At 45.6% G+C, this 13,509-nt stretch overlaps 1 protein-coding gene across 1 annotated transcript in view; it reads left to right on the top strand.

Annotated features, from left to right (window-relative positions):
- Window positions 1–3,250: 3,250 nt before the first annotated feature.
- The window catches only part of DNAI1 (dynein axonemal intermediate chain 1), a 39,295-nt gene continuing 29,036 nt past the window's right edge, over window positions 3,251–13,509 (top strand). Inside the window, exons 1-9 of the mRNA XM_081804075.1 lie at window positions 3,251–3,268; window positions 3,362–3,394; window positions 6,246–6,344; window positions 6,539–6,619; window positions 8,036–8,162; window positions 8,404–8,546; window positions 8,794–8,913; window positions 9,923–9,982; window positions 11,444–11,578. Of these exons, the coding sequence (XP_081660201.1) occupies window positions 3,251–3,268; window positions 3,362–3,394; window positions 6,246–6,344; window positions 6,539–6,619; window positions 8,036–8,162; window positions 8,404–8,546; window positions 8,794–8,913; window positions 9,923–9,982; window positions 11,444–11,578 (816 nt within the window). The remainder of the gene's footprint in view (window positions 3,269–3,361; window positions 3,395–6,245; window positions 6,345–6,538; window positions 6,620–8,035; window positions 8,163–8,403; window positions 8,547–8,793; window positions 8,914–9,922; window positions 9,983–11,443; window positions 11,579–13,509) is intronic.

Below are 13,509 nucleotides of genomic sequence, written 5' to 3' on the forward strand. Positions count from 1 at the left end.
CCCTCTCTCCCTCTACCCCTCCCCCCGCTCATGCATTCTCTCTCTCTCTCAAAATAAATAAATAAGCCCTTAAAAAAGAAGAAGACTAAGGGGTTCAAGCATATATTCCTGGTCAAGGATAATGAGAAGGAACTACTGGAGAGGTGACATGGAAATGAAGGTGGAGAAGTTTCAAGAGAGAGCAAGGGAGCCCAGCCCTCATCCTGAAAGAGAAAGGAGAAGTAACCACTAGGGAGCTGAGTTTTTAGCAGTTCCTTCCCACAGGATGCTCACAGTAAATTCTGTAATAACAAGAATAGAAAATGCTCTACTATGGAGGAGTTCAGACTGGGACATCTGTTATCCCATTGATCATCAGGATTAATTTGACTGTCATGGGGATTTCTTCTTCCTCCCTTGGCCAAATAGAATCACCTATCCAAAAGTAGAGGATCTTCTTTGGTCAATAGCGTAAGAATGGTGGACCTCCTTTGCTAGAATCTCCAAGCTGCCTCCAATGTGTACTGCAGTATTATGTTTCTTTTCATAATACTATTCCCTTTTGCAGACCAAAACCCAGAGATAACAGAGTGTCTATTTGAAGATACATTTCATCCTTCATCTCAGAACAGCCCGTACTTGTGGTGGTGGTGGAAGGTGGGGCAGAGCCTTGCTCAAAGTGAGGAATGGAAGAGTAGAGAGAGGTAGGAGAAAAGTAATAACATGGCAGGGTTAGATAAAGGACTAGCAGAGGTTAGTTGAGTAGTGTTTTGTTAGGCCGAGATAGTGGGAGCAGCAAGGGAGAAGGGGAAGATGGTGTTTCTGGCAGGAGGAATTGTAAAAAGCAAAGGTGCAGGTGTGCCCAGCTGGCTTAGTCAGGAGAGCATGCAACTCTTGATCTCAGGGTCATGAGTTTGAGCTGCATGTTGGGTTGTAGAGATTACTTTAAAATAAATAATTTAAAAAAAAAAAGCAAAGGTGCAGAGGTGAGAAAGCACAGACCATGCTCAGGAAATGTGAGTAGCCTTACCGGGCTGCATCTCAAAGTGCTAGCACATGAAGGGTTGGAGAACAGGTTGGAATGGAGATGTGGGGCCAGATGATAGAGTTCTGAGGGCCAGGGGAGGGAGTTTGGGCTTTGTTCTTCTGTGGTTTGATGGCTTCTGGGAGAAACCATCAAAAGCTTTCTAGGAATTCAGGCTTGTCTGTCTCAGGCTTCTCCTTTTGGAAGACCAAGGGCCCAAAGTGGCAGCCTGACATTCAATCTCCTTTGCCATGGTTGGGAAGTCAGGGCTGCAGCTGATTTCACTGGCCTGTTTTGCATTTATTATAGTGTGGCTTTTATAGTGTGTTAATTGAAATATTTCCAACTGCCAAAAACAATTACACTCAAATTGCCTTGTCAGTTCTTTTATTGCCAGATAAATGTTTTACAGACATATTTACGGGGGGGGCAGTGGTAACTGGATCTCATTTTCTATTTAAGGCTGGCAGTTTGGATTGGGATTGGCCCTCCAGTGCTCTGTTGTGGGCCAGAAAGCTGTTGGATGTTGTGCGTTTCCATCTTGTTACCTTAGGGATCAGAGGTGCATCAAAAAAAAAAGCAGCTTTCTGGCTCATGCAGCTTAGCTTCAGAGAAGGGTTCCATGGCTGGAAACCCTGGCAACCTGGCAGAAATCTGAATCCTGCTGCCTGCTCTACCAGCAATAATCCCAGCCCAAGCTGAGACATGCTCTTCCCTCTCCCTGGAATCCCTTTCCTCCCCTCCACCATCAAAGCCTCTCCCATAGGCTATCATGTAAGAGCTGTAAGAGCCCATCTAGCCTAACCCTCTCACTTTGTATTTGGGAAACCGAGGCCCAAGAGACTTCCCCAAGACCACACAGGTGGCCTGTGAGCTCAGGGAGCAGAGGCCTCTGTCCATGGGCTGTGCTGCCGCCACGCTGCCCCGACCCCTCCTTCAATACTTGAGACCTGCTTCTTACGGGAGCCCTTCCTTCACTTTTCTAGTCTCCACTGATCTCCCTTTGGCTTGATCATCTGAAACACCTATCGTTCTGTATATATACTGCAGGGTTTTTGTTTGCTTGGTGGAACATTTTACTGGCTCTGTCATTGTTCTTCTCTTGTCTTTGTGCATGCCATTTTCTTCTTCTGAAAATTTTCTCCACTTGGACAACCCATACTTGTTCTTTGACACCCAGCTGGGAAATAGCCACCTCTGGGAGCCTTTCTTGGGCTGGGTGGGTGTCTCTGTGCACCCCTCCAGCACCCTGGGCACACGTATCTCTGCTGCGGGCACAGAGCAGGCTTTCAAAGGAACATATACTGAGTGAGGGAGGGAGGGAGGGAGGGAGGGAGGGAGCACTGCCTATACTTGTCTGTCCTCTGTGGACCCTGAGCAAACTGGAGCAGAGACCTCATCTCTCTGTTTTTGTCCTACTGCTTACATGTGTCCCTGACAAATAAATAGATGCTCAACAAATGTTTATCAAGCTGAACAGGCCATGCTGCTCTTGGGAACATAAGATTTTAGCATATTAGAACTGGAAGGTCATCACATCCAATCTGACAAGGAAACTGAGGCCCAACGAGGAAAAACATTTTCCCCAGCATCATGATCACTAATGGGTTTGATGGCATTCCTTCATTTATTCAATAATATTTTGAATGCTTACTATATTCTCAGACAACGGTGTACAAAACAAAGTACCTGCCCAGAAAGAGTTTACATTCATCCCAAACAAGTGTTTATGAATATAATCTGACTTCAAAATCCCCTTAATGCATAGTACAAAGCTGAGCACTTAGAATATGCTTTTTGTTTGTTTGTTTGTTTGTTTTTTAAGAGAGGGAGAGAGGGGTAGGGAGGGGCAGAGAGAGTGAGAGAGAATCTTAAGCAGGCTCCACACCCATTGTGGAGCCCAAAGCGGGGCTCAATCTCACAACTCTGAGATAATGACCTGAGCTGAAACTGAAAGTCAGATGCTTAACTGAATGAGCCACACAGGCACCCCTAGAATATGCTTTTTAAAAATGTTTGTTGAGGGGCGCCTGATGGCTCAGTCGGTTAAGCATCTGCCTTCGGCTCAGGTCCTGATCCTGGGGTTCTGGGATCAAGCCCCGCATCAGGCTCCCTGCTCGGCGGGAAGCCTGCTTCTCCCTCTTTCTGCCGCTCCCCCTGCTTATGTGCTCTCACTCTCCCTCTGACAAATAAATAAATAAAACCTTAAAATTATTAAAAAAAAAAAAAAAAACTTGGGAAAGCTCGATGTCCACTGCCTTCAAGGTCTCTGGGCAGAAGCCTCCCTGCGGTGCTGTTTCTGATACCTCCGCGGAGATTTGCCTCTGACTTAACTTGTGTTTCTGTTCTTTCTTTCAGAGCTTCAGCGTGGGCAGAGGAACCAGGAGGAGAGTAAGTGCTGAGCCCACTGTAGGCTCTCAGCAAGAAGCCAACAGCATTGTTTTCCACTGAAAAGATTAGCTCTATGTTGTTTAGAAAATTCAAATGAGCAAAGAGAACATTAAAATCACCCTTAAACCCACCATTGCAGGACACCTCTTCGATAATTTGTAATGTTATATGCTCTCAGATATTTCTGTGCATATATAAAAATTACATGTATTTATTTTTAAATGGAATCAAACTGTATGTTATTTTATAATCTGCTTTTTACATAATATATTTAGAGTACTTTCCATTGCCAATAAACATACTTTTATAGCATCATTTAAAATTACTGTATAATATTTTACCATATGTTCCTTAAGGCCATACCATAATTTGTTCAACCATGCCCCATTATTGGACATTTAGATGTTTCCTCTTTTTCACTATTATGATCAATTCTCCGGCAAACATTCATGCATTTAAATCTCTGGGCATGTCCGTGGCTGTGGTTATTTCTTTAATATAAAGTTCTACACATAGAAACTTCAGTCAAAGAGTATACATACTTTTTAAGCTTTTGAGAAATATTTCCTAATTGCTCTTTAGAAAGGTTGTGCTTGATTCGAAGGGGCACATGCACCCCGATATTTATAGCAGCAATGTCCACAATAGCCAAACTATGGAAAGAGCCCAAATGTCCATCAACTGATGAATGGATAAAGAAGATGTGGTATATATACATACAATGGAATATTACTGAGCCATTGAAAAGAATGAAATTTTGCCATTTGCAATGACAAATGTGGCTAGAACTAGAAGGCATTATGCTAAGCGAAATAAGTCAGTCAGAAAAAGATAAGTACCATATGATTTCACTCATATGTGGAATTTAAGAAACAAAACAGATGAACATAGGGGAAGGGGGAAAAAGAGAGAGAGAGAGGAAAGCAAACCATAAGAGAATCTTAACAATAGAGAACAAAACTGAGGGTTGATGGAAGGAGGTGGGTGTGGGATGGGCTAGATGGGTGATGGGTATTAAGGAGGGCACTTGTTGTGATGAGCACTGGGTGTTATATGGAAGTGATGAGTCACTGAATTCCCCACCTGAAACCGATATTACCATATATGTTAACTAACTAGAATTTAAATAAAAACTTGAAATTTAAAAAAATGACCAAAATTGTTAGACTGGCTCTGCACATCAACAGGGTAACCACAGTTATGTTTTTGAGGAATAAATAAAATATCTTCTATTTTTTAGAGTAGCAAAGAGAGGTTAACTGTAAAATTCTGCTGCAAAACATATAGAAACTATAGTCTGCCACTGCAGAAGAAAAAACTATTAACATAAATATGAGAAAACTTATCTAATTTTACTGAACACCAGCAGCCTGACTGCTAATCATGTATGTCAGGGGTGGGCAAATTTTATCTATAAAGTGCCAGATAGCAAATATCTTAGGCTGTGCAGGCACTATGGTCTCACATATAACTACTCAACTCTGCTTGTAGGGCAAAAGCAGCAAAAGACAATACATAAATGAATGAGTGTGGTTGTGTCCCAATAAAACTAGTTATGGACACAAGGAAGGAAGGAAGGAAGGGAAGGGAAAGGAAAGGAAAAAGGAAAAGGAAAAGAAAAAGAAAAAAAGGAAAAGAAAAGAAAGAAAGAAAGAAAAAGAAAGAAAGAAAGATTCTGCTAATTTATGGGTATCAATTTTCCCATAACCTCATCAACATTGGATATTAATTTCATTTGGTTGAGGGGTCTCTTTGTTTTGGATTTTTGTTGTTGTTTTAGTTTTCAACAGTTTTTTTTTTAAATATTTTATTTATTTATTTATTTAAGAGAAAGCGAGAGAGTGAGCACGAGCAGGGGGAGGGGCAGAGGGAAAGAGAATCTCAAGCAGACTCCCCACTGTGCAGAGCCTGACATGGGGCTCCATCTTATGACCCTGAGATCATGACCTGAGCTGAAACCAAGACTTGGTCGCTCAACAAACTGAGCTACCCAGGGGACCCATAGTTTTCAGAAGCTTTATATAAAGTGAAAAATTGCATTCTTTTTTTTTGTTTGCATATCTTTGCTAACAAGGGTGAATTTTTTTTAAATATGTCATGGGCCACTTTGGCAAGGTGTTTAGCTGTCTATTAGGGAAAGGAAAAACTTCTAGTTCTTGGGTTTTTTTGCAGCAAGGATCTGATGGGCTGCGAGGCTTAAAGTTACCAAGTACTGAGGGCGCCTGGGTGGCTCAGTTAGTTAAGCGACTGCCTTCGGCTCAGGTCATGATCCTGGAGTCCCGGGATCCAGTCCCGCTTCGGGCTCCCTGCTCAGCGGGGAGTCTGCTTCTCCCTCTGACCCTCCCCCCTCCATCTCATGCTCTATCTCATTGTCTCTCTCAGATAAATAAATAAAATCTTTACAAAAAAAAAAAAAAGTTACCAAGTACTGAGAATATCGTTGTAAGAGTAACCATAAGGTGGCAAATTAGAAGATAAACATGAATCAGAGTTGAAGTAGCTTAAAGAGCAGCCGGATGTCCTTTCATTTTGCATAAAGCCCTGCCTTTGGCAGCTGGTCCTGACCATTTGGTTCTAGGCTGTATGGGAGAGAGTAAGGAGAGATGAGTTCTGGTCTCTGGCCCACCACAATGTTCCAGCTAACCCCTGGCCCCAAGGGCTGAGGTGGCCAACATCTTCCAGGCAATGAGAACTCTGGACTGAGCAGTTCCTTTGGACTCCTCCGTGAGTGGTCTATTGTGCATTTTATATTCTCGGTATTGGGGGCAGAGCTTGGCTTCTGGGAGGATTCGTGAATGAAGTGGCTTCCTGCAGCACTGCTTACTGATCCTCACACAAGGTTTCTGTCCAGGATGAAGATTCAGGGACCGACGTGGGAGAAGGAGCAGATGAATGGGCCCAGTCCAAAGCCACAGTTAGACCCCCTGACCAGCTGGAGTTGACTGATGCGGTGAGTTAGAAGCATCCTGCCCTTGCCCCTTCCACCTTCTCCAGCCTCAGAGATGTGTTCTTTCATTGGACTGATTAGCAGCCTGTACGGAACCTGGGTGTGAGATGTCTGCTGATGCCCTTAGGGGTCCTCCCAAGTATCAGAAGGGGTGGGGGCCCTCCATGTATGACCCTCTTGATATTTCTCTCCCTTAGGAGCTAAAGGAGGAGTTCACCCGCATTCTGACAGCCAACAACCCACATGCACCCCAGAACATCGTCAGGTACAGCTTCAAAGTAAGTCATCACCCCTGGGGTAGGGGCCTCTAGTTACTCTTGGCTTGGCAGTGACTTGCTACATTGCAGAAGCCTCTCTGCTATTAGAGAGATCACCTTTAAACTTTGGTCTTCAGCTAGAACCTTGAAATTTTACATGGAATTTTCTGGAGAGTTAAAAAATTTCTTTACTAATCTCCCTTGCAGTCTTAATGAGTACTTATTACATGTCAGACACTGTGTTAATAAATTATTTTCATTATTTTTAATGCTTAAAACTATCCTGAAAATTAGGTAGTATTATCCTCATTTTACAGATGAAAAAATCAAGGCTTAGAATGGTTAAGCCCAAGGTCATGCAGAAAATAGGGGACAGAACCAGGATTTGAATCCATTCTGCCCACTGCCATAAACCCTGCTCTTAGCTGCCACGCTGTTTTAACCTCCCATCCATCGGAGTTCCCAAGAGAAGGGCTCTGTGGTGACTTTTTAAGGCAGAGCATCCCAACCTATGTGCAGAAATAGTAATCCTTTCAGCCCTCCAGGGCTAGGTGGGTTTGGTTCAGCCAGAGCCCATGGGCTGGTTTCTTCTCTAGAGCTTCCCCTCTTTAGAATTTACCCCTGTGTGTCATACAAATGTAATAATTGTCTATGTGACTTGAAAAGGGTTGAGAAGAAATGTTTTGAAAGAAGGAAGGACACCCTGGTGTCAAAGTCAATGGTACAACTAAGATGCTTGTCAATAAGGAAGCTATCTAGGGGAACCAGACTAATAGGCCCTATGAGAACAGGGATCACATCTGCTTTTGCTAAGCTTCATATCCCTGGAACCTAGAAAATACTTGGCATGTTGTGTTGTGTCTGCTTAAAAATTATTTGTTGAAGAAGGAATGAACAAGGTTGCCTGGATTTAATGCTGAGCCCTGCTTCTCATTTGCTGTATGAACTGGACAAGTGCCAAACTCAAACCTTTTCTAGATTTCTGTGGCTTCTTGTATGGAACAGGGGGATTGGGGATTTGGTATCTTTGAAAATCTATCCAGTCCTCGCATCCACTAAATGCAGTTTGGAGAAGGTCAGGCCAGGTGTGTCTGATGACTACGTGTGACCTGTCTCAACTCTGCGGTGAGTCAGGTATACCAGGATCCCTTGGCATGGATGTGAGAGCCAGTGACAGACAAATCCAGAGCTGTTCAAAGTTGAAAAGAAAAGGTATTTAAAAATATGTCTTTGATGAGAACTTAAAAACATAACTTTATTTCATTTGCTTCCTATTCTTAAGCTGGAATGTAATGAAAACTTCAGGTTAACTGAAGATATATCTATATATCTTGTTAACAGATGGACCATGTTAAGCCTTAGAGAATGAAGGCAGACTACATTCTCACTCCAGCTCTTTTGGGACCGCTGGTCTGATTCAGTCCCTTCTCCTCTTAGGAAGGCACATATAAGCTTATTGGCATTGTGAACCAACTGGCAGTTCACTTCAGCCAGGTTGGGAACCTGGTCCCCAAAGACTCGGATGAAGGACGGCGGCAGCACTACCGTGATGAGTTAGCAGCAGGTAGGCCTCGGGGCCAACCCGAAGCTGCAGCCCAGAGCCCAGTGCCCTTTCTGTGGTCACCCTAGGAAGCAGATACTAAGCAATAACTTTGCAGAGCTTCTACTTACATAAAATCCCACAGCTGGCTGCTGGTTAGGTCTGGGAGTTAAGCCCTGAGAACCCTGGGGTAGCTGAGGTCTTAAAGGCAGAAACCAAGAAAGCCTTGCCCTGCCAGGGGTGGGGGCGTAGGCCTGGGCTTCAGGTTCATCTGCAATATCTTACCAAGGTTCTCAGGAGTCCACCAAGGTGGTGATTTCAGAAACCGAAATCCTTGAAGAAGAAGAGCCTAAGGAAGCAGAAGCTGAAACTGAAGCTGGGAGTCAAACAGATATGCCTGTAGCTGAGGTACAGTATAGTACTGCTCCCATCCCTCCCCTTCCAGCTCTGGCTGTGCATGGAAGCTTCAGGGGTCACTTGTTGTGGGGGGTGGAGCTGAAGGTGAGAAGTTAGAGGCTGCAGGTACCAATGCCTCTGGCATCATCACCCTCTCCCACTTCCATCCTCTCCTAGGACATAAGTTCTCCCCACCCCCTGGTTCCCCACCACCTTCTTCCCACAGCTGAGCCCTGGTCCTGTGGGTCTTTTTTTCTAGGCAGCTGCAAAAGTGACTGAAGAAGAATTGATGACTCATAAGCAGCCCAAGGAGCGAAAGCTCACCAACCAGTTCAACTTCAGTGAGAGGGCCTCACAGACCTTAAACAACCCTCTCCGGGTAGAGCAGCCCCCACCCCAGCCCCTTTACCTCCCAGCTCTGCACTGTGCATGGCAGGAAAGGAGCAGGCCTGATCCCAGCCCCAGTGGCCCTTAGCCTAGAAGGATGACAGGAACACGCCACAGTTAATCTCTCCAAGGAGAGCTGGGAACATGTGTTTGGGTCCTTGCAAGCCCTCCTGGTAGGAGTTCAGAGTGGGTGACAAGGAGTCTGGAGCCCTTCACTGAGACAGAAACGTATATGGGCCTTGGAGAAGAGGTCAAGATCTGGGGGAGAGAGGGGAGGCCAGAATGTGCCAGGGAGGCAGGACCCTAAGCCAGTTTGACTGAAGTTGATGGTCTCTGTGATAGACTAGCTGGAAAAGGCTGGAAAAGTTCCCTGGCTCATAAGTATGGAAGACCCCGAGTACCAGGCTGAAGGAACCTCTCAGGATTTCAGGGGAGAGACTCACGTATGTAAGACAGTGTTTTACAGAAATCAATCTGTGAATGGAGGGCAGAGGTCTACAGGATGGGTTTCTGGAAGCTCCTAATCATGGTGTGTACTCCTTGTACTCCCCTGTGTACCAGTAATCTGGGTGATACACAATGAGGAGGGAGTGTATTCCTCTGCTGGAACCAGAGGCCCCAGTATTAGGGAGAAGTCTTCTCAGGGTGAGGGATATTAGCCCAGTAGTTTGCCAAGGGCCGACCTCTGTGTCTTGCATCAGGAGGCTGGCCAGAGACCTGTCCATCCCCCATGTGGAGTTTTTCTTGGTTGAAACTGTCACAATCAGGCTTCATTGTCCCTGATTTCTAGCTTAGGCTTCTTCTGAAGGAGGCTTAGAAGGAAAATGTAGGCTTCCACTGTGTCATTTGGTCCTTTGTTTAGCCCCTCTTTACTTCCCCAGTTCTTTGTCCCATCCCTCCCTCTGCTCCAACTGAAATGTTTCACCCATGGATATACTGTTGGGTTAAGTAAGAAGGAGTTGAGGGCTTTCTGTGGGTTTCCTGTTGTCATTGTTCTCTAGGACCGAGAATGCCAGATGGAGCCTCCTCCCAGGACAAACTTTTCAGCCACAGCCAATCAGGTGAGACACTGGGTCAGTATAAAGTCATCACCACACCCCCAGCCACCCACCCCATGCATCCTTGTCAAAGATTCCTCTGACAGTCTGCCCTCCTCATCCATCCGTCTCCCTGCTCCTTGTCCAGGCTCTGAACACTAGGAATATGAGACAGTGGGACTCCACCCACTGAGCTCTGCATCAGCTACATGCACCCCCCCCCACCCTGTGCAAGGCTGTCAAAGAGGGAAATAGGCATGGTTTCTAACTCTCTGCAGCCCATGGCACCCCAAGGCTGACTCTGAAGTGTTAGCACTCTAACCTGCCCTTCCAGCAGCCTTCATTGTTCCTGAGACCCTCCTTCCCCCTCAAATCCTATTGGATAGCCATGCTGATTTGGGCAGGATTTGGTGCCAGGAGACCTGAGCTCAGGCCCCAACTTTGCTGCTCATACTATAAGATCCTGGGTGAACCACGTCACTCTTAATTCATCAGTCTCTCTTTCTGAGTCAAATGAGGACAACAAGCAGCCTCACAGGGTTGTTGGAAGGCTCTGAATGAGATTAACAAACATTAAATTATATTGTAGCATGGAGTACTGACCCATGGGTGAATTGTTAATGTAAGGTGCGTCTATCTGGCCTCCAGGTGGCAGTGACTGCCCAACTCTGCAGAGCACAGAATGTGATATGGGGTTTTTCAGTCCCAGATCCTTGCTGCTTCCTTTGCTACTATCCTTGGGCTTCTCTTGCTGTCAGATCCAGTTAGCAGGGGTTCCCTAACCTTTTTTTTTTTTAAGCTTTTATTTATTTATTTATTTATTTATTTGAGAGAGAGACAGAGACAGAGGGCAGGAGCAGAGGGAGAAGCAGAGGGGGAGGGGGTAAGAATCTCAAGCATACTCGGCACTGAGTGTGAGACCCAACACGGGGCTCAATCCTCTGACCCTGAGATCATGACCTGAACCAAGAGTCAAACACTTAACTGACTGAGCCACCCAGGCACCCGTCCCTTCCTTTTGTTTATCTTTTTAGTCTCAGAAGGTGTGGTCAGTGCTGTAGACAGCCGACATGAACTAGTAAAGTTTATCACATTTCCATAGGGGAAACATTTTTAAAATGTCCTAGTTCAGAGTCTTATAAATCACCAAGAAAAATATGAGCTAGTCTAATATTTGCCCATTTGTTTTGCCTAGCGGGGTCTGTAGGTTGGAACAATACTGATCTCCAGCTGATAATTGAGCCTCTGAGCTGCGGGGTGGAAAGCTCATCCCAGAGGTGCCCTGAGAGCTTCATTCCTGTCCTAGAGCTGACAGCAGAGAAGACAGACATCTAAAACATAATTACAGTGGTCCAAGTAGAGGATGCCATAGAGGCATATGCAGGGGTTGACATAATCTATTCCTCAAGCTCTAAAAGCTGAATAGGAGGTGACTGGATGAAGATTTTGCCCCGTGATGATCCTTTTCATCTTGCCCTTGCCTAGTGGGAGATCTACGATGCCTATGTAGAGGAGCTTGAGAAGCAGGAAAAGACCAAAGAGAAAGAGAAGGCAAAGACGCCAGTGGCTAAAAAAATGGGGAAGATGACCATGAGGAAGATGACATCTATGGAGTCCCAGGTTTGGTGGAGGTTTCCATGGCTCTGTCACAGAGAATGGCTGAGTGGGATATTGGTCTCTGGGTAGACAGAAGCCTGGCTTTCTGGAAGGACTTCACAGACTTTAAGGGGTGGGGTGCCAATGTTGAAGTATGAATAGTTCTTTCCTTGTGGGAAGATGTGAGAAGAGCTACAGCTGCCTCTGGCATTCTATACCTCTCCCCAGTCTTATATAGGATTCAGGATTTTTGGGCTAAAGGGCAACAGAAGACATGAATGTTATTGAAAGTCCAATGTACACCTTGAAAGAGCTCAGGACTCTTCTTGGGATGGATTGGGATATGAGAATAAGGCACCACCTCTGAGCAAGGGCTCCTGGGGTTTGGGAGAGTGATTTGCTCTTTGACCTTCAATCCTTGGGTATACTTCTGCTCAATTTTTTAGGTGAGTCTTATGGGCCAGAAGCCAAGTCAGAGCTGATCACAGTCACCAGCAAGTCCAGGCCAATGGGTGTGGTTATTCTGGGCTGGATTTTTACTGTGAAGAACCATTTAGGAGTCATTATAGAGGTCATGGTTGGGGGGCTCACTGTGGGTATAGCTAGTATAGATTGGAGATCATCATGGAAGTTATGGTAATAGGTCACCACAGGGAAGATCACCACAGGGAGATGCTGAAGGGCCACTTTTGTCCCTTCAACAGAGAGAAAGCTGTGTCAGGAGCCAGAGTCGCAGTATGGATATCAGGATGAGTTTGACCTGCAATGGAGTGGGAAAGATGAGGGCCACAGGAAGCTGAGGTCTGGGTTCAGCACCCTGGAGAGCTCCCAGACTGCTCTCTGGGAAGTGCTTCTGCTATAGAAGCCAGATCAGTTAAAGGAAACTTTGCTTTGTCTGAGGTATGCCCACTTCCACTCAATTCCATGTCCCTGATAAAAGTCACATTTTACGGGAGGTTTGAGGGTTCCCTGCTTTGGCTTAGTATGAACTTCCACAATTCAGTTTCATTCAACTACAGACCAAGAACTCGTGATCATGATCATGCTGGGTACTGGAACCCAGAGGTGAAAGATGAAGTCCCTGCCCCATGGGTTGCCCTATCCAGACCCTTGATTTCCCCTGTACTGTTGCCCAGAAGTTAGTGGCTTTGGAGGGGCTGTTGGCCTGAGTCGAGTTTCACTTGAATATCCTTCAAAGGTTTGGCTATAGGCTGTGTGCTAGGACCATTATTGCAGAAACCCTAACTGCAGTTGCCAAGACCCAGAGAACAGAAGAAATGTCCCAGTGGCTGAGACTGAAAACTGTCCTTGGGTCTAAACCCTTGGTGTCTAATATGTCTATCAGACTTGGTGTCTAATGTGCCCAGGGAAGGAGGACTACACTGGATTCTTCCAACTTGGTTGACATTCAAGGCTGTGATGCAGACAGATTCCAGCCCTCTGGACCAAGAAGCTACAGTGGTGGCAGGACATTGTGGGGTGTCCCCCAACACCAGTGAATACCTTAGTGTGCAACCTCTACACAAGGGCATTGAGTTTTTTGTGTTTTTTTTTAATGCTTTATTTATTTATTCATGAGAGTCAGAGAGAGAGAGAGAGAGGCAGAGGCAGAGGGAGAAGCAGGCTCCCCGCCTAGCAGGGAGCCCGATGTGGGACTCGATCCCAGGACCCTGGGGTCATGACCTGAACCGAAGGCAGACGCTTAACCATCTGAGCCACCCAGGCGCCCAAGGGCATTGAGTTTTAACTGGGAATCCCAAGTACTGGGCCTGGCTTTCTGTAGAATAGAGTGGCCCTTTGCTCAGGCCCAGTGCATGAACAGAGTGACACCCTTTTTTCAGGGACCTGCATCTGATGAGGTTGATATAAAACTCAAGTGCATAGGAGGGAAGAAAGCAGAATAACTCCATGATATATCCTGTAAGAAGGTCTGCAATGATAGATCTCAGGTTTCT

The sequence above is a fragment of the Leptonychotes weddellii genome, chromosome 14, assembly GCF_054177405.1.
Source record: "Leptonychotes weddellii isolate Sample4059 chromosome 14, ASM5417740v2, whole genome shotgun sequence".
Taxonomy (NCBI): Eukaryota; Metazoa; Chordata; class Mammalia; order Carnivora; family Phocidae; genus Leptonychotes; species Leptonychotes weddellii.